General features: G+C 38.2%; 1 protein-coding gene across 7 annotated transcripts in view; it reads right to left on the reverse strand.

Annotated features, from left to right (window-relative positions):
• The window catches only part of FRY (FRY microtubule binding protein), a 235,655-nt gene that overhangs the window by 177,554 nt on the left and 37,370 nt on the right, over window positions 1–20,731 (reverse strand). For 3 of the 7 annotated variants that reach the window (XM_035324719.1, XM_035324727.1, XM_035324709.1), the window contains exons 1-2: window positions 9,970–10,249; window positions 6,142–6,240 (exon numbers count right to left, since the gene is read on the reverse strand). The exons of 1 other annotated variant lie outside the window; for it this stretch is intronic. In XM_035324719.1, coding sequence (XP_035180610.1) covers window positions 6,142–6,240; window positions 9,970–10,174 — 304 coding nt within the window. In that variant the 5' untranslated portion in view covers window positions 10,175–10,249. Of the gene's footprint in view, window positions 1–6,141; window positions 6,241–9,969; window positions 10,250–20,078; window positions 20,098–20,731 lie in introns of those variants that run through there. 3 more of the 7 variants (XM_035324736.1, XM_035324776.1, XM_035324738.1) reach the window with 3 other exon arrangements.

Raw genomic sequence — 20,731 nt, forward strand, 5'->3', positions numbered from 1 at the left:
AGGCCCCACTTCTCTCCAGTGACCATAAAGGGACACCGATTCAGCAAATGTCTGGCTTTGGCAAGATGAGTTCCCACCTGGTAGTCCAGATCAGAAAGCATTCCTAGTTATAACCCCAGAAAGAGTGACGCTGGCTTTCTCATCAGACTGCTCCTCTGCTGTGGCTAGCAAGCCTGAAGATGTAAAACCAAGCTACTGGGAGAGCTCAAAGCCATTTCTCACTGTCCTCAGCCCAACCTAATGCTACACAATATTCATGTACCTAAACACTGATTTAGATGCTAAATTCAGCAGCCTATACATGCAAGTGGGATTATTGCAAATATCTGAAGCTATCTAATACAAAAGTAAAAACAAACAAACCCTTCCTTTTTCTTTAAGATGACAAATCAGATAAGGACCTGTTCCCTCTAGAACTCTGTTGTGAGAATGGAGCAACACTGCTGTATATGGAAGCTCCTTTTGCTATTCCCTCCCACCACCCCCCAGGGATCTGGAGTGGAGGAAAACAAAGGAGATGAGAAAAAAAAGGTGTTTGCCACTCTTGCAACGACAGCCGTTGCCTACAGGCAACGCACAATGAAATTTAATGTAGGTCTATAGGATTGTTTTGACAGTTTTATCATTTATCTTTCACACACAAAAAAGCAAAAAAGTAGATGATGGTTTTCTGATAACATTCACTGGGCAAGACTGTCAACAGAAAGAAGAACCAGGAAATTCCACAACCACCACAAGTTTTGGAAAGTGGAGTAAGAGAATTGTTATGACCTCCAGTAATACAGAATGGGTTATGAACCAAAGCACTGGTAGAAGTATTAGGGGACACATTGAGCAGAACTGGGGTACTTTTCCTGAGTTTCATCAGATTCCTATTAAACAGTATGGCCCCAGTCCTGACCTCTGGGGCACACTGGTAGTGACTGACCTCCAGCTAGACTTTGTGTCACTAAAAACAACTCTTTCAGCCTGGCAGCTCATTTTTCAACCCACCTCACTGTCCTTTCATCTAGTTTGTATTTCATTAATTTGTCTGTGGGGGTGTTACAGGAAATAGCATTAAAAAGCCTTTTTAAAGTTGAGATAAACATCATCACCTCCTCTCCCATCATCCACCAAGCCAGTTACTGTAGAAGGTTACTGAGTTGGTCAAGCACAATACTTCCTCCACATAAACCTGACTTCTCCCAGTTATCTACTTCTATATCAGGTTACTGGTTCCAGGATTATTTGCTCCGTCACTTTTCCAGAGACCAAGGTGAGGAGGCTTACTAGCCTGTAAGCCCCTGAATCCTGTTTTTTGCTTACCTTGAAGACCAGAATCACATCTGCTTTATTCCAGCCCTCAGTAACCTGCCCCAGCGGACATGAGCTTTCAGGACAGGCCTCACAGTGACTTGGCCAGCTTCCTCAGCACTTGTGGCTGCATCCTATCAGGTCCCATAGATTCACGTCTGTCCAGTTTGTTTAAATTGGTCCCTAATCTGTTACCCTTCTACCAAGGGTTAGAGGTTAAGTCTGCCATGCTCCAAGCTTTCCTACTGATTTCAGGGATTCCTGAAGGCCAATCTTCCCAGTGAAGACTGGGACAAAGAAGGCATTGAGCACCATGGTCTTTTCCATCTCGATTGCCTTAATTCTTCCTGCTGTTGTTTTACACATTCAACTCAGAGCTCTTCCAGGGCACGCTTTCAAGTTGGAAGAATCAAAATATAACAATCAGACTATGCAGACTTCTTTATCAAGTATAAATTAAGATTTTGTGAAAGAACTAAATGTCCTTAACCCTGAAACCAGGTAAAGGACAAAAGTGTAACAGTACTGTCTCCGAAGAGTCACATAACATTTATTAAGACAAATCTAGACTCGAGTGACACTGTTATTAGCTTCTAAAGAGGGAAATGCTGATTTTCTAGATCCAGAATGAATTTAGAGCTTGACATAGAGTGACTTTTACATATATACTTTGTTTATCTTCAATCCACTAGGCAGAAAATGCAATACATTTCAGACCCCCAAAGTTGTCAACTTCATTTGGTTTCTGGTATTCTGCTTTTCTTGTCATCCTTCTGCAATGATATCTATGTGTGATAGTGAAACCTCTTCTGCAGATTAGACTTTTTAATTCGTAGCAGGGCCACAGCATGTAGTGGAAAGATAACATTCAAATGATCCTCTATACAGGAGTCAATAACCATCCATGATAAAACTAAACAAGTTCCCTTGAAAGTACTTCAAGGTGACTCATTGAACAAACTGGTACTGAGTTTTAATGACCTTTATAGTCAATAAATGTATGTCTTTCTGGCCAGACTGCTGACTCAGCTATGTTAAACCACAAAGGATACTCATGCCTCTCTTAATACCTGTAGGCTTTCTTTGGCCACAAGGCCTGATTGCATGAAACAGTCTACATGCGTACAGTTAAACAGCGAGATGGTGGCAACAACCAACTCTCCATTCTTGCGATCTTGCTAACCTCTGAACTGTGTCTAAGAACTGTCAGGGGAGTCAGTCGTGGTCCAGACAAAATGGTGATGAAATGGGGCAGCTTTCCTAGAGAGTGATTTCTCTGACTTGAATATGAGGAATGGGAGAGAAGAGACAGGCTGAACTTATTAGAGATTCTAAACAATGTGAAAGACACAGGACAAGCAAGGTTACAATATGAAAAATGGCATCTATTGACTGCCCCTCTTTATACCAATAGGTACACTAAATGTTACGATTAAAAAATATTTTGCCAACCCTTCATTGTTTGCATCTCAAAGATTACCCCTACAAAAGGTTTATTAGGAAAAGAAGGTAATTCACAACAACACGGGGATATATATTAATGTGTTCTGGAACTACAGCATATTGTCATTAGAGACAGTAAAATTTCAGAAGCAGTAATTCCAAAGATACAGAACGAAACCCCACAGAAAGTCAAGCAGTACCCCTGGGTAGTGTAACAAACAAAAATCCTCATACAACCCAAATATGACAAAGAACCTCTTGAAATCCTGAAGTCAGATTCCTCATTTAAGATCCAATCCCCTAAATTCATAAAGTTCATGTTCCATTCAAAGAGTAGCCCATTAATACTTGATAAGAGTATTCAAAGAGTATTCCATTAAATACTGGAATGACTCTTGATTACTAGTAATAAAGACATTTAATAGAGGAATGCAGTTGATGTAATTTATTCTTTATAAAAATCTCTATATTTGAACTCAATATCTGTCAGCCCATAGCTGGTTTATAAGGACTTCTTTTCACGATCAGGGCATCTTCAACAAGAGAAGCAGCCATGAAATTCTTCCAGCTAACTCTAGCTACATTCATAGAGTTTTCATTACACAGTATTTTGTAATTAAGATGAATTTTATTGTCTATACCAATCTTCAGGAAAAAATGTGAGTTTCTGAACCTAAACAGATGAATAAAATACAGATTTATTTTATTCTTCTAGAAATCAAATATTTTCAGAAGCTCCTAAACACACACACACATATTTTTAAAACTATTCCTTCACGCCCACCTTAAAAATTCAGGTACAGTATGATAGCAAAGAAACAAAAGTGAATTAAAAATTAAGAATTTTTACTTCAGGGATTGTGAGATTATCAGATGATTTTGCTTGCATACTGTATGCTCCTATTGAGTATCTAAGGCTAGGTAAAGTATAAATAGATGAAAGAACAGTTACCTACCAAATGCATCGAGCAAGCCTGCAAAGTACCTATGCGTAAGCAAGCACTTTACAAGATGTATATATTGAGTGATTTATATGCAATCCATAGGCCTATCTGACTGCCAAGAGAACACACTTCAAAGTCATTAACTACATTAGCTTACGTGAAGATTACCCTTCAGAAGAGGAGAAAAATATACATCAGGAAGATGGTAAATCAAAGCCATTATGATAACCTTTCAGTCTAATTCTTCTGAAACATTTTTCTTAGCTGATAACTCTTTGGATTACAGCAGAAGCATCTCTGTAAGGCTTTAAAAGTAATACCTATCTTTCCTGTAATTAAATCATATATATTTCTCAGTGCTATAAAAAGGGGTTATTGTAGATGATTATTATAATCCATTAGCACAAAAGTAATTCTTTAAGGGACAAAGGTGGGCATATTTTTATAGCAAGTCTGCCCTTTAGGGTGCCTCTTAAACCAGAGAAAGAGGAGACAATAGAATCTCGTCTTATCACAGCCAAAAAAAGATTTACTTAAAAATAATATGCAAATGTCAATGTTAACAAGCCCTCACACATTTACTGCACACAAAATGTAGTTATGGCTTTTACCATTTAATGTAAAGAATGACTGGCTTGTTCTTGTATGTTTTCTATTTTGCTAACATTTCATAGTAATTTGATAGGATGCTGATATTCTATTTTAAATTCAAAAATATTTTATATTAACATACATTTTGGAGATGAAACCAGTGTTGAATACTAATTCACCACTCCCTCAAAATAATAGAACTGTACTGAAGGAGGAGCCTTTTATGTTTCCCAGATGGAAAGCAATCAGCACAAGTTTTAAGATTTTGTTCTACCCTTTAATCATTATCTTCTAGATAGCACATAGCAGAAGAACAAAGGGTCAAACAGGCAAACCATGTTACTAAACCACATTCTTTTTCACATTCTAAGGCAGCACATGAAGAAACTTTTTCTGAGATCAGGAAGCAAATGCTGTAATTGCTTCACAGGATCCTTCAGGACAGTGAAGTCTATAAACCCTTAGTAATTACATGATTTGCAATATGTTACTGTGTGCACAATGGGTTTTGTTCACTCCATCATCAGAGTGCTTTAAAGCAAGGTCTTAATGTCTATAATAGCAGATGGTAGCAATATAGCAAAATCTTCATCTAGTAACTAGGTGGCAATAAAACAGTTGCTGTTTGTTTTGATATTTTAAAAAACAAATATCAGAAAAAAAAATTAATGTCACAACAGCAGAAGGAACCGTATGTATCTTAACCTCACTTTCCTCTCTATCTTCCCCTTCAGCATCACCCTCAAGTCACTCTCCAATGGAAACAGTTTCTGTTGTGTCCCCAGTACAAATAAAAGGTATCATCATCTTCATTACCATCCTACAAGAGCACTAGGAAATCAGTCTTCACAGTCCATAAAATACCAACAAACCCAAGAAGAAAGAAAACAAGTTTGACAACACGCACCCATTACATCAGACTTTTCAAAATGCAGAATCCCGACCTGGCCTCTGAATCATCAACCCATCCTTTCTGACGAAAATGACACTTAAAGAAAAACATTCAAGAACTAAAATGCTGAATGGCATACTAAGCAATGTACACTGGAATACGTAAGTGAGAAAGATTCAGAAGGCCATGAAAAAAAGCAAGTTATCAGTTCTTTAATTTCTATTACAAAAAAGTGGTCGCTCACCCAGATCAATGAGTGGGCAAGTGCTCAATCACCTGTGTATCACTTTGTTAACATGGTGAATTATCTTAGCATAAGGATACAAGAACTGTACATACAGAATTAATGCCATCCACTCCAATATAAGAAACAAATAACATATGAAAAACAAGTCTTTTTTTTATTTTTTTTATTTTTTAAAGTCAGAAAGGGAAGTGAAGAACTTTGGGACATGTCATTCTTGCCTTCCCTTCTGCTGTCAGTGGATGATACTTGTAAAATGCAGCACCAGCAGAAGCCATTCTACCAGCTTTAATGGGCAGGGTGACATAAAGGGTACCATAACTGAACAGAAATTGTTCTGTGCAGATTACAAGTATATGGTGTTTCCATGCAGTGTAATTTATTCCAAGAAGAGACAGGATATTCAAATCTTCAACAAATTAAAATACTGATCACAGATCATTATAACTCATTTGAATCAAGACACAAACTGTACCCATGATTTTAAACATCCTTATTAGAAGTAATTAGATTTTGGCAAGCCTTTCCCAATTAATGTTGCCAATCAAAAGGATCAAAAAAAGAGTCATACATACCGACTGCTTTACCCAATGTCTCATAAAAAAATAAATAATTTATTGGTATCACTGTTGAATAACTTCTAAATATTTTTTGTATATATAAAACCCTTCTTTCTTCCATTATGTTCAGTATTTTAATTTACATACAAATACAGTGTCAGGTCAACTTACTTATTTTAGAAAGTGACTTTGCTAGACTGTATGCTGGTCTGAACTCCAGAAATGCTTTGAGAGAGTGCCTCAAGACTTCTAACTGCGACAGTACTTTCACTGAAAGAAAAAGCAGTGTGTTTGTTAAAAAATACTATCTATTCTGGTGTAAAAACCAGAGACCAGCAACCTACAATCACAATCTTACTTTCAGTAGCTAAAGTGCTGTTAACCACTGACCTTGGTTAGATTAACTCACAGCAAAACCACGATGTTTCTACAAAAGTAGAGGCAATGTGTTAGTTGTCCCACTGACTACGTAGAGCTGACATTGGCTGTGAAGACAACACCTGAGTCACTGGCATAGGCCACGAGATGGAGGTGTGACTGCTCCTGGGAGAGGCAGAAAATCCATAGTGTTTTTCTTACCTCCTGTCCTTTGAAACTATCAACAAGCATTATTCAACAATACCACAGGCTACTTGTACATGAAAACATAGAAGGAAAAAAAACAACAATATACTAATAAAAGTACTAGATTTTCAATGGTACTTAAAGAAACATGCCCAACACACAATAAGAATTGGCTTTTTTTTTTTTTTTTTTTTTAAGTATTTTCACCTTTGTCATTTCTGTATAGTTTATTCTGTCTTCAAAAAATTAAGAAACCCAAACAAAATCTCATGCACTTTTGCAATGTATAAAATATAAAAACAGGAAGCTCAAACAAAAGCAGTATCTACAGCTTTCTTCCAAAAAAAAAAATCAACGAAAGCAAAAACTCACCCTACATTTCCCTAGATTAAAACTAGTTTCTTAGTAAATACCAACTAGTTTTCTTCAGGCTGAGGTAGCACAGATGTTTATTGATGTTTAGCTCATCCATTTTAAATTCATGCCCCTTCCATTAGTTCAATTTATCTTTCCTAGGTAACTCTATAAAGACATGGTCTCCTAAGGCCCATTTATGGCTGACTATCTTTTTTACCACTAACAAGCTACACCTTTGTCGTCAGGTTGGGCCAAGGCACCACTCATTTTTGTATGGTCTTGCAGAGTAAGGCTCAGTCCCAGGCATGGCAGTATGAGCTGAGTGCATGTTAGCATACCCATACGAATTCAGCTAATCCTATAAGGTTACAAAGCTCTCTCTTGATACTGAATGGCCCTGTGATGTTGATTATGATTACTTGTGCCCCATCATCGAATAAAAAGGTATCTCTGTTCGGTGTACCCCTTTGGCAATGCCATGGTTTCTCCTCATAGTCGCAGTTCCCCTTATCTAGCCATGTAGAAAAGAACACAACCACCCCTGACACCTTTGTTTGGATAGTCCTGTCTAGGAGCACATGAACGACTAACTTCATGACAATAGGACAGACAGATATGCCACTCTCCTCCAGAGTTTCAGCTTTCATTTTTAAACAGTAAGTTGCTAGCTGTAAATTATGAAAAAAAAAAAAAGTAAAACAGTAAAACGTTGTATGAACTGACCCATATGCCTTGCACCTAAATGCCTTTGTACGTCTCTGCTGTTTTATTACTTAAGACTCTTTAAGGTAGAAAATAAGGAGAGGAGAACAAGATGTACAAGAAAAAAAGGAAGAACAAGATGTACAAGCAGTCAGACTAAATTGCAAGCATGTCCTAAAACTGAGACAGTTTCATGGTGAAATAAAAGACTAAGATTAGACACTGGAATTAAAAGAAGGTGAAAAAAGTCAGAATGATACAACTTTTAAATAGATATAGTTATGTATGACTAGGTTGAAGAAAGGAAGCATGACTCATTTCATTCTTCAGAAAGCTTCTGCTTCAGCAGTGACCCAACAGACTGCACGACAAGTGTATCAGCGTGTAGCTCTATTTCCATCCCAATCCACATCCATGGCACATAAGACAAAGGTCTAGAGAACTTCAAGCTTACTTCGTTAACCTATTTTCAAAAGCAAATCAAGGGCAGCTTCTCCCATGCATCCTGCTGACCTCCCAAACGAAAGGCTACACCCATCTTTCCATCATGCTCCATCAATTGCTTATAGCAGCACGCAATTTGCATTACCTTTGAGTGAAGTGCCCTTGAGTGTACAGTAACAGGGCTGCAGTGGATTTCCTAAGTGCAATGGCAGCGTGCCAGGCACACCAACCACATGCAAGTGCTCAGATCTGACGCAGCACAAACTATGGAGTATTACTACTACTACCGTGGCAATTTGGGAGGGTGGAAAGAGAACAGTGAGAGAGAAGAACTGCATTTTTTTAAATGTAAACCTTCAGACCACAGACTTAGGGAGAAATCTGGGTGGGCTCAAGAGAATACGGACATTGGAGAGCAAACACAAGGCTGTTCAGGATGTTTTTTCTATCAAATGTAATGTACCGGAGGAAAAAAGAGAAAAAGATGCAGGAGGTAAAAAAGAGAGACAATTAAGGAGAAGAAAAGATAGGAATAAAACAAGAAGAGAAGCTGTATCCTGCCCCAAATAATGCCTTTTGCCAGTCCCCAGCAGGCCACATCACCTCAGGAAGAGCCTGTTCAGGCACTGGGAAGCACAGGAGCCTTGGGCATGTCTGAGTCACCTGACTTAAGAAACAAGAAGGCTTTTATTATTATTATTATTTATATTGGGACGTAGAATATGACCAAGGAAAAAAGCTTCATTTCCTAAGGTGTTGTATGACAATTATACCTTTGTATAACAAAGGTGTTAATTGAGGTTCTAAATCCCACACAAATGGTACTGCCCTGTGTCATCTCTTAACATTGCATTCCCATTCCTTCGGCTCACGAGAAGAATGAGAAGATACCCTTATAAGTTTAGCTGTTATGAAGAAGTATAATAACAGTAATATTTAAATAATCAGTACCACCTTTTTATATACTATAGCTCTTCAAGAATCTATATGACTGTACTATCCCCCCCCTGAATTTTAACATCAACATTTCCATGTGGAAGCTTAAACCTAAATTTAAAGCCTGGACATTTTTGTTTCAGCAGAGGATTTCACTTTCTCTGTTTGCTTCACAGAAACACCTTCACTTTTTGTAGGGATGAGCTGGTATTCTTTTTTTTTTTCCCCCCACAAAATGTTTTAAGTCCTCCTCACAGAGATGATCTGATTGTTTGGCAACAAATCCTTTGTCTTCATGCTAATCTGTTGCCTATTTTTAGACATTTTTCAAATAATTTTTATAAATTACAAAAAAAATAATTGCCATTAGCTTCACTGTAAGCACTCTTACACCTTGCTCATATTCTTAACAACCAGGGAGTTAAACTGAACTATTAACTACAAACATTACAAGCTCCAGTGCAAGACAGGAATTCAAAGTATGCATTTGAGTATTTAGGGATGTTAATTTCTGGCTACACACACACACACACACAAAAAAAAAAAAAAAAAAAAAAAAAACTACACTGAGTAAGTCCACATAGCCCCAACTACCCTCCCCCAGAAAATTAAATGAGAGAACTTTAGAGCAGCAAGAGGTATAAACCTATACTGCATTTACTGATTGAATTGCTTGTAAGTGGGGTTAAGCAAAATGCAGAGTTTAAGCTCTAGAGAAGCAACTGATTCCCTTTAAATGCTACGTATTAAAAAAAATCCCCACAAGCAAGCAAATGAAACCAAAAATATCAAGGAATTTTATTTTATGTTTTGGTTCCATCACTTTAATGGTGACATAATGTAACATAAATGGTACTTTATTAAATCTGTCTGTGAAGACTGCCTTAGGTTTTAAAACAGAAGAAACTCTCACTGGAGTCAGCCACTGAATTTCTCAATTACCAAAAAGGTTTAAAAGATTTTCTACCAACACACCATTAACATAGCATTTCCTACCTGAAAATATAGAAGGTCTTTTCTTAGGGCGCCTGGGATGTATAGGCTCTATATTCTTAATATTTCTTTGCAACTTTCCTTTAAAGTCATTTTCTAGCAGGATGTCTGGTGGTAGGCTACTCCGTCGTGCTGATTTGTAACGATTCGGACAGGAGTGCAGTTTACTCCTAGTCCTAGAGTACAAGTTGCTGTCGTCGACTGCCATTATAGAGCATTAACTTGTAAAGCCACCCCTGCGCAAAGCCAACCTGCACATCCACAAGGCTTATGACTAGTGGCTCCGGACCCAGGCAATCTCAGAGATGTTCTCATGCCCAGCTCAGCACTTGCCTGGGAAGTTTAGCGAGTTGATAGGCGTGTGCTGCAACAGGTGTAGGGTTACCGCATCGCCCCTCCTTGCATCACTTCAACTGCACGGGGAGGAGACACGCCGAAATCATTACTTTGAAAGGTTTGAGGTAATTCGGAAGTTCAACAAACCTGAACCCAGCAGCACAGCCTGCGCAAAGGGGAAAATAACACTTCAGTAACAGGCACTGTCTAGGGCTAGCGGTTGTGTTTTACCAACGGCATTTGTCAGATCTGTTCATTAATACTTCATTGTCTTGGCAAGCAAAACAGGTGATGTTAAACCTCAAAAAAAAAAAAAAAAAAAAAAAAAGTGAGAGAAAAAGCAAAGCAAAACAAAAACCAACCCAGTCAACTGCCTTGGTACTTGCCTGGGAAAGGAACAACCCGAGCAACCCAAGCAGTGTGTTCAGGTTCTTAGCCCTGTCCTTTGTTGATGTTACATTTTTAGACTGGTAAACAAATCCAAAACTCCGAAGTTTTTACAGCCACAATTACTTAAGCTTATTTATTCATTTCCTCAAGAAACAAGGGTGTTATTTCCTTATTGGAATCAAAATCAAAGAGCCATCAGTGTGACTGATTTTCTGTATATGTAACTGCTGACCACTAAACCTGAGCCATTTCAACATGCATAAGAAGAAGGTGGTCCGTAAATTCTCCATCTAAATAAAAGCCTCGGTGTTTACTAGAGGTTTGTACATTTTTTGTTGTTGTTTTTGTAGTTCCAGTTATCCCAGTTATCTTTTGAGCCTCCCACGAATACAGTTTTCCTTTCTCCAAACATTAAAAAGAAAAAAAGGCAAATCCCAACACTTTCCATGAAACTGCTGATTTTCTTACTTAGAATTCTATCATAGATGAGACAAAATTCATTACTAAGTTAAACCTAACAAATCTCGTATGTATGAGCATTTTTGTATTAAATAAAAATAACTTAGTGCGAAGTGAATAACCAGTGGTAATTTGAAGTGTCAGCAGCTAATGCTTCAACCATGGATACTTAACGCAACCAGATTTTAACAACTGAAGCTAGAAGTTGATTTTTCCTTGTCATTTAAAACACTTAAAATATGAAAGCTTTAATTTCTTTCCAAAAGATAGGGTACGTTTCATGATTGGTGTAATGATCATGAGTTTGGCTGCTCCAAATAAAGTTTTTGTGTGAAATTCAGTAAAACCTTTATTATTGTCGACAAGTAATAAAAAATTCACCTATACTTCTAGAAGGAAAGACAGGAAATGATATATTTTTATATATGTTTATGTAGATGATTAGCTTTTTAAAACATTTTATTGCGTTAGAAATGCAGAAAGATGTAAATAGTCTGCTAGATTTTTCTTCTTCCTCTAGGAACTAATTTGTATTTGGCTGGAAGTTGAAATTATGAATGTAACAATCCAATCTCAGATACACTGGACCCTGCATTCAGAACAAGCTGATTATTTAAACCAAACTAATTTAAACCAAATAAATGCTGACTGCAGGTAACAAAGTGATTATTTCTGAATTTCAAGTACTAAAATGATCTTGAGCTCTGTTTATATGCAGAAATAAGCTTTTGAAAATCCCACTGGACTCCAAAATAGGTTAGGTCAGAATTAGGTTGTTACCAAAGGGAATTGTATACCTAGATTGCTTGGGTCCATTCTAAAAATTGCTCCAGGCACAGGTCTTCACCATTAGAGGCCAAAATATTTCTATCATGACCTTCAAATCTGTAGAATTTGCATATCTTATCCTATTTTTTTTCCAGTTAATTTAAAAAATATATATTAAAAAAAACAGGTCAGAGAAAGTTTCCTTTTCCCCTCCCTTCTTTCCCAGTTCCATTTGATTTTTCAGCTTTGACTCAATCAACGTAAGAAATATTCAGGGACCATAAGAAATACTGGGACCATTCCCACTGGTCCAACTAAAGCAAAGTAACTGAATCAAAAGCTTTTCAATACAACAGAAAGTGCTTAAATCTGAGGATATTATTTGAACCATGTGTGAAGACTGAAAAACTACAAATACCAAATGCAAGAATTGACACTTGAGGAGCTTTAAATTGAAATTTGACAGCAGCGTTAAATAAAATTTCAACATCTTCACTAAGTGACCTAAGCACCAGGATATTCTGGAAAGAGCTCTTCACTTTTCTTGCTGAAACTGTTCCACAACGTATAAATAATTAAATACTCATTAGAAGCGTGACTTGAAACTGTCCCATATTCTAGCCGAGTGGCACAACTGCTGCACTATACAGTCTTACCTTCTCCAGCTCCATCAATATTCATGCCACGTGCAACAATACCAAAAGGAGGAAGCACTGCTGGGACTGCTGGGATGCTCAAAGGCACAATAGGCACCGCGCTCTTTTGAACGAGGGGAACCTGTCAAGGGTTGAAGGCCTTGATCCAGCAGCAGCACACAGCAATCTATGATGAGTTTACCCCTGAGTGGCCTTATGGTGGCAGTCCTGGATGGGACAGATGAAAACCCAACGCATCTCATCCTTGAGTTGCTTTTTTAGGATGCGCTCTAGGAGGCATACTCTGAGAATTCACGCAGACCTAACAATTTGTAAGTGCAAATAGTCTAAAACCTGAAAATCCTTAGCGTAGGATTAGGTGTAGGCAGCAGAACAGAAGCTGAGGTTACAGATGGTGTCTGAAAGTTGTTGGACTTGGGTCCCTAAGTGCTGTTTTAGTGGCCTAACTCTTCTAGTGATTTAGTTTATGTATCTTCTCTTGGAGATTTTCTCATCTTTGAGGGAAATGTATAAAAATTTGTAGTCTACTCCCAAATGAGACCACTAGAGAGTAAGTTACAGTACAATACAAAAGAACAACTTGAGATGGGGGAGAGCTCTTTGAAGAGCTGTTTGTTAATTATAAGACCCAAGGATTACAGCAGAAGCACTGAGCATTCAAAGTAATAAATAAATAAATAAATAAAAGAGATTTTGAGATTCAGTTACAGATAGAAAGGAAAAGAACACTCTTGGTAAAATTTGAGATTCTTCTCCATCAATGTTGCAGTGATAGTTACCTCTCTCAGATCTCCTATTTTCTACTTGAAGATGGAAGCTTTGCACTTTTATAAACAGAAATAAAACAAGAGGGAGAAATAAAACAAAACAACCCCCCCCTCCAAACCGCAAGCATGATGTGTGGAAATAAATGGGTTAACATTTATGCAATTAGTCACAAAGCTCCTATCATATACATCTAGGAATCCAGAACAAAATAGAGATTCGAGTGGCTGAATTCTTTTCAAAAGTAAGTTAATAATTGAAAATTATATGTACATATTTTATTCTCCAGTCTCTAATATATATTCTTAGAAGGCTACAGCGTAGTTGAAGGAATTACATTTCACTAAACCTTTTATTTAAAACTGTGATTAAAGTAATTAATTGCTGAGTAAACCACCAAAATTATAATAGAGTAGGACTAATCAACATGGTTAATACGGAAAAAACGTGTCATTAATCTATTACAGTTGTTTGAGCATAGAAGATAAAGGAGAAGGATTATTTATTTATCCCCTCAAAGGTTTAAACAAGGTATTTCAGAAGAGATTCCTAAAATGAAGCAATAATTGTGTTAAGTTTGGTGCCAAATCATGTAAGTGCTCAAACAATGAAAAACAAAGCACAGGAAATATAATTTGGCTACGCTTTCAAGGTGGCAAAGGCTCATGCTTCTCTAGTAGGTTCTGTGTAGTTCAGTATTTTCTTACAATTTTGAAAGCACAGCGTAATAATGAAAAAGCCCAATTTAGCAAACTGATCATCAGATTTATCCATTACAGCTAAAGGCTAAATCAGGACATCATACCTCTTGCCTCCAGCAGACTACCAAATTTTATTCTCTGCAGTTTCTATTACTGTTTTTTTTTTTTTTTTTAATTTTATTATTAAAGTTTGTTAAATGAAAGATAAAGGAAAGTGGTATTTGATAACTCATTTGTGTTTGAACTATATTCTGTACTGCAGAAACACACATGTAAGGCCACAGATTTAGCATGGTCCAGGTCTCAGAAAAATAAGTTTTCTCACAGGTGAAATGATCATTATGCTTTGTTGAATAGTATGGCAGCAAATCTAGTTATATTTCATGTGCAGTTACCCACGTGTTATTATGACTATATTAGAGCTGTCATTTGTGCTTTCAGCTGAGGAAAATATTCTTGCTCATCAACAGGAGAAATAAAAAGTGTTCCTAAAAAGTGTTCTCAATGTGTCAGCCAGCAGAGGCAGGCTCAGAAAAACTATATTATGGGAGGAAATCTGCCACCACAATAAATTTCCATCTGGTGTGGTAAAGTAATGCCCACACTGGTGTGCATTTTATTCACAGGCCTTCCCATCGTACTATACGTACCAGATTAGAACGGTACATAAATAGTGCCAAGGGAGGATGAGGCCTCATTGGCACATATGTTGGAGGAACTGCTGTGGCAGGAAAGGGAAGTCTGAGCTGCACTAACATTTTAAGCCAGCACAACTCAATAAAATAAAAAATAAATCGAGTCCCATCCTTCCTCTTGCCTGTAGCCCGTGAAGCCTCCCTCCTTGTTACATTAGCACCCACTTTTGAGGCCACAGAACAAACCATGGAACAAATCTAGGCCAACCTTTGCTTTCTTTCTTTCTTTTTAGCCATGCTGCCACAAAGGACAAAAAGGCAGGCATAAGCAGCCAGGAAAGGGATATGTGGATCATTTCTTCTACTGACAGTGCCAGGTTACATCTAGTTAAAATCTTTTTAAGACTAAGATTACAAAAGCAATACACAAGCTACATACTGCATTATGGGTGGGTGTTACAGGTGTCAGAAATGTCTGAAGAAATCAAATCAATAACAATCAAGCTGAGAGCTCTTGGGCATCTGCTTGCTCTAAAGATACTGCTAAGCACTAGAAATCAATTCAGAAACACTTTTTTTATTATTTATTTTTTTCTTTTTTTTTTTTTTTCTGCCCTCATTTCTCAAATGCACTTACTACCTAGGTCTCATCCCCTACCCATGGTGGAACAGTCACAGATCTACAAACATACGACATGGTACAAAGTCATTTTGTTTTTTATTTCAAACATGAAAGTTAAACAGTGCAAGAATTAAAAACAGGGAATCAAAAAGTGAAGAATATGTACAGCTGTTCAAGCCTTAAAACTGCTACGCAAAAATGATTGGTTTAATTCCCCGGAATAACCTGGCTGTCTTAATGCGTAGGGTGTGAACAGCTGAGAGATCCTCTGCTTGAATTAACCCATTTATCCCACAGTCTAATGCTGCTATAAACAAAGAGCCTGGATTTAATACAGCCTTAGCTTCCGAAAAATCTCTCCCTCAAGTCAATCATCATTTTTCAAAAGCAGGTATAAGAGGAACAGCAGTCATGGTCGTGCTCTCAAAGACACCAAAGAGATTATTTTAGATCCACATTAATTTCTACGCTGGTAGCAACCACTTGACTCATAGAACAGTGTCATTAGTACCGAGTTGCCAGGCTACATCTGACCTTAGAGCAAGCTAAATGAGAGTATTAGAGGCTGGTCGTATCGTGCACTGCAGCACTACATTCACTGTTTTAATTTGAGAGAGATAATATTGAATTAGAGTCACAGAAAACAGAAATAAGCATCAAACCCAGACAATTCCTCGCCTACTTGAGCACAAGCAGACAAAATATTAAGAAGAGAACATGGCATTTTCAGAGTTGCTTGCTATGTTGGCATACTGATTTTAATAGATTACTATCGACAGGAGGTTTGGCCTAGTGTTTCAATGCATTTTCTGTCAGCTGAAAGAAGATAAGCATGTGGTCATATTGTTGTTTGTCAACAACAAATAAAATATAGAGTTAATGTTGTAATCTGGCTCTAAAACAATCCTAGTCCCTTGATGTTTGATACATAACATGCACTTCCCATATTAACAAGGGAAGCTGACTCACGTCACAGTATTTCATAAGCAGAACAATTCATATGCTAATATCCATTTGTAATAATTTCGCTTCACACCGATGTTCTCATTACATGATAGCAGCTAGAGCCTTATCTTCACAAGGACTCGAAAGTTGATCCTTCTCCAACAGAAAAGCAGCGCAAACCCTGGAAATAGGAGTTTTTCTGGCAGGCACCAGCATAAACAGGAACAGCTTAGGAACCAAAGTGGCGGGGAGGGCTCCTTGCAAGTGGCCCCTGAGCAGTCAGGACATGCAGCTTTGCCCGAGTGACAATCCAGAGGCTGGGGATTTTCCAAAGATCAAAAGCTGTGGGTGGAACTTCCCAGAATCCGCACGGCTGTAACACTCAATTACAAAACCATGCTTGTTATTAATGCACTGCAGTCTGGTATGTTAGGCCTATGCTCTGGATGCAATTACAGGAGAAAGACCTAGAGGGTACAAAGGAATTTTACTTTGTAGGATATAGCATGAGTCCCGAACAAAGCATGACAGATGTCTCTGTATTTCTGTTGCATGGTGAGCAGAAAGCATATACACTACAAGCAAGCTACAAATAAGAAGGCTACAAATTTCAGAGACATTTTTCTACTTAAGACCACTTCTGAGCATTTACTATTTTTACATAAATTAAATTTTCTTCGCACATATCTGTGAAATAATGACAGTCCATTGCAGTTTCTATTAGAACTGAAAAGTACTTTCAGTTTCTATTAGAACTATAAAAGTATTAAAGGTATAGATGAAAAAAGTCAAAATATTTGGAACTTTTTAGAGAGGGCAGTTTTAATGAAAAAATCCTTCAATTATAAAGATTTTATTCTATACTTGCTGTTGTGTGAGGCCACTGTCTGAAATGATCCCAGAGATTTGGGAAATGCAGTGTTCTTCCTTGCTTCCCATGAAAACTAAAGGATGATGAAAATTCTGCTTCTCATGGACAGTTAGGCAAATATAGATATGGATTATTAATAATATACAGACCTTTTAAAATTTCAACGTGGGAAATTTGCATATGATTCAGGGCTGGATGAGATGAAACACAGATAGATGGGGATGCCCTGAGGCAGAAATAGTCCCTTGCACAGGACTCTGGACGCTGTATTACATGAAATTTTATTAATGAAGAGGAAGGAAGCAAGTGGGCCAAAATGTACCTCATCCTTTAGTAAGGGTGTAATGTAATGGGACAGACCTAAATCAAGCTTCACATCCCTTTTCTACATAGTAAGCAAAAAAATACAGGAAGTGTATCAGAAATATATATTTGATTTAAGTATCAGACTGAAAATAGGGCAGGAGAGAAAATTCTGCTATGCAGTTCTCTTTGCGTCTATGAATATTTCATTTTGAGTCACGGTCACTTTGCTTCCTTCACACCCTGACTGAATGTCAATGCCTAAGGTCTCAACGGGCTGTACGTTACAACCTGACACAAGGATGTGATCTTGAAACCCAGGGCTAGCACCCGGTGTTATATCATTACCTGCACAAACAAAACAAAGATAACAACTATCACCAGCCTTTGGATCCAGTAGAAACATGTAGCTCTTCAATAGCTGTTCCTGTTTTGAGTCTAGAGACTACTCCTGAATCCACATAATGAAACACATGGTGTGTCATTCACACCAAGGGGGAGATTCTGACCATTCAACTTCCACTTCAGTTTGGATCTAGGTGAAATCCATGTACCCAGATCTTCAGAGTGCAGACTGCCTTCTCTCCAGCACCATTTAAATTCTAAACCAACGTTGTCATGATCCCACATCATCCAGGCCAAGAGCTCCACTTTGTTCTTCTAATAGTTATGCTTTTGGGGTAGAAAAAAAATAGGGAAGAACTATATTGGATCTAGTGGGATTAGATTCCAGAATATCAGAAAGCATTACTGTCCAGGCTCCTGTTGGCCTAAGTTTCATCATACTCTCACACTGGGACAAACCTGGACATCAGAAGTGCAGTGGTCTGAGCAGCCAGGTGTAGCTAACCTTTATTGCTCAGTATCAGCTCGAAGTATGTCACATGCTGAACCTGCAGCTTTCCAGCTTCTCCACGTTCTCCACAGTAACCGTCTTCACTTACCTGCATAGCACGTTGCTCTGAATAGGAAAGGCACACTTCGCTGTAGTAATTCTAGAGTTTTAGTAACAATACAATAAATGCAGATGAATTCCTAACAGTGACAGAAACATCTCCTAGTTTTATTCAACTGCTTTTCTAAACCAACGCTCTCGGTTTCATCTAGCAATCACAAAGGCATCTCCTCAAGCAATGGTACTGGACAAAGAAGCACACAAACTGCAAGGTGTGAGCCTCCCCTTAGTTTTCCCTGGAGACAAAAGCCGTCTTCAATCTGCATCTTAATTCTTGTCTCGGAGGACAAATGCATTCCATCTTCATCAGCCAGCAAGCTATTCTTTTTCATAGCTGGTTACACTTGCAGGAGAGTCAGAACAGTGCCTGTATTCTTGATATCTGGCACCCACAGAGGTTTAAAGCTCTTTGTCCGGCACGCTGTCGGTGAATCCCTTTTTACAGGAAGCGTAATATACAGATTTATATACGCTTTGACTTAACTTCATTCTCTCCCTAGGTCTGAATGCCATTTGTTAGGGAAATACTGTTTGCTTTCTGTATACTTGGCTGTATTTCAGCATCCTCAGAACTACTTATGAAGCGGTCCCATTTGTGATACCAACTGACAGGAAAACGAGGGTTACACAGCTGCAGCCAGAGCTCCTGGAAACACGGGGACACATCCTTAGCAGCTGCTGTGAAGGCATGACTGAGGCACAACCCTGAGGACAGGAGTTTCAGCTCCTGAGCCCTGCTACAAAAGGGAGTGGTACACAAGAACCGATGTGACATTGCTACAGCATCACAAAGCACAGATGTGCAGATTACCTCCAGGTGCAGACACAAATATTCCAAATATGTTCATTTCAAGAAGTTTTAAACAATGTTAAGAGTTTAAAATGGATTAAATTTATTACATTTATATTGAGATCAAGTTTCTACTGGAACAGCATCTGACCAGAATACGTTCCAGTTAAGACGAAGCAGAATTAAAATAGATGTAACAGTTGTAAACAGTGAAACTATCTAAGCATACCATCTTGTTTCAAAAGTCAGAGCCCATAACAGTCAGTTCACTAAATAAAACTGTTAAAATAACGAAGAAATGTATTATTTCCAGGCGATAAGAAGAACAGTGCGTAAGAAGAACCTGTCACTCTGCAGATAGAATCATCATTTTAAAGTAGTAGTAATAATAAGGTAAAAGTGACCATCATAAGAATATTAAAGTTTTACTAGAGATTATTGTAAGATCTGTAAAAAGACCAGCTAAAATCAGCTTTATGAATACCACAGACCTCATCCAACTCCTACCCCTTGATATGTTTATGATCACGTATTTCCTCTCTCTATTAATTTTTTTTCTTTGCTTTTTCTCCATAATGACACCAAACAGGCACAGCACTGCAGGATTCACAGAAACACATCAGCAAGCTTCAGAAACAAAGACTATTAATCTCAAGTATTAAAAAAAAATCATGACCCATGCCTGAAAATCAGGAATTACGTTTACAAATAAAGATGAAGGAGAAAACGTGGGTGTCTAGTTCATTCTGTTTTTTTTTTTTCCTCATACTTGGTAGAACCTCTGTAAGCTAAGAGGTGTGCCAAGGACAAGTTCTTCTTCACAACTACAGGATGCCCCTCCGCCCTCAAAAGGGCTGATAGCCTCATGTAACCACCGATAAGCAGAGACTTCCAGAGCCTCCTCAAACTTACAAACCTGTTTTAAAAATCACCAGCAATCAATTCTCCTTCAAGCAATGGTGGATCAGACATGGATCTCACTCATCTGTGGCTCCAAGTCTAACCCTGTCCTGTGTAAAGTCACAAATTCTTCTGCCAATTATTCAAACAAAACTGAAAATCTGATTTCTCTGGGCTTGACTTTGAAACTGGAGTAGGAGCTCCCTCTAAAGCAGGCAAAAAGGAACTGGACTTGACTCACGAGAGCAGGTGCCTGTACATGCACAGGCCTGAACTGAACATGTCCTGCACCAGACACCATCATCGCTCTGAGAACCAACAGCTCTCTTCCCTGCACAATAAGTCGTCATGGCTTGCCATTTCTTGTCCACTTACACCATCATGTGTATCGACAGAAGAAGCTCCTCAGAACTCCCTCCTGGAAAACTTGCCTATACCATACTGTGCTCATGGGCAGAGAGCTTGAAGCCTACAGCCTCATCTGCAGAATTCAAATATTCAGAGCCACGTTCTGCTGGTAATGGCATCAAATAGCGACTGTATTTTTAAAAAACCTCCTTGTTTAAAGCAAGGCTAGGTGCTAAAGTCAGAGCCATGTTGCCAGCCTAGGACTACTTCTTGTTCACCTACAGCAGCAAAAATCATACACACTAATATCTCCCTCTGTAC

This window comes from Oxyura jamaicensis, chromosome 1 (genome assembly GCF_011077185.1).
Source record: "Oxyura jamaicensis isolate SHBP4307 breed ruddy duck chromosome 1, BPBGC_Ojam_1.0, whole genome shotgun sequence".
Classification (NCBI taxonomy): domain Eukaryota; kingdom Metazoa; phylum Chordata; class Aves; order Anseriformes; family Anatidae; genus Oxyura; species Oxyura jamaicensis.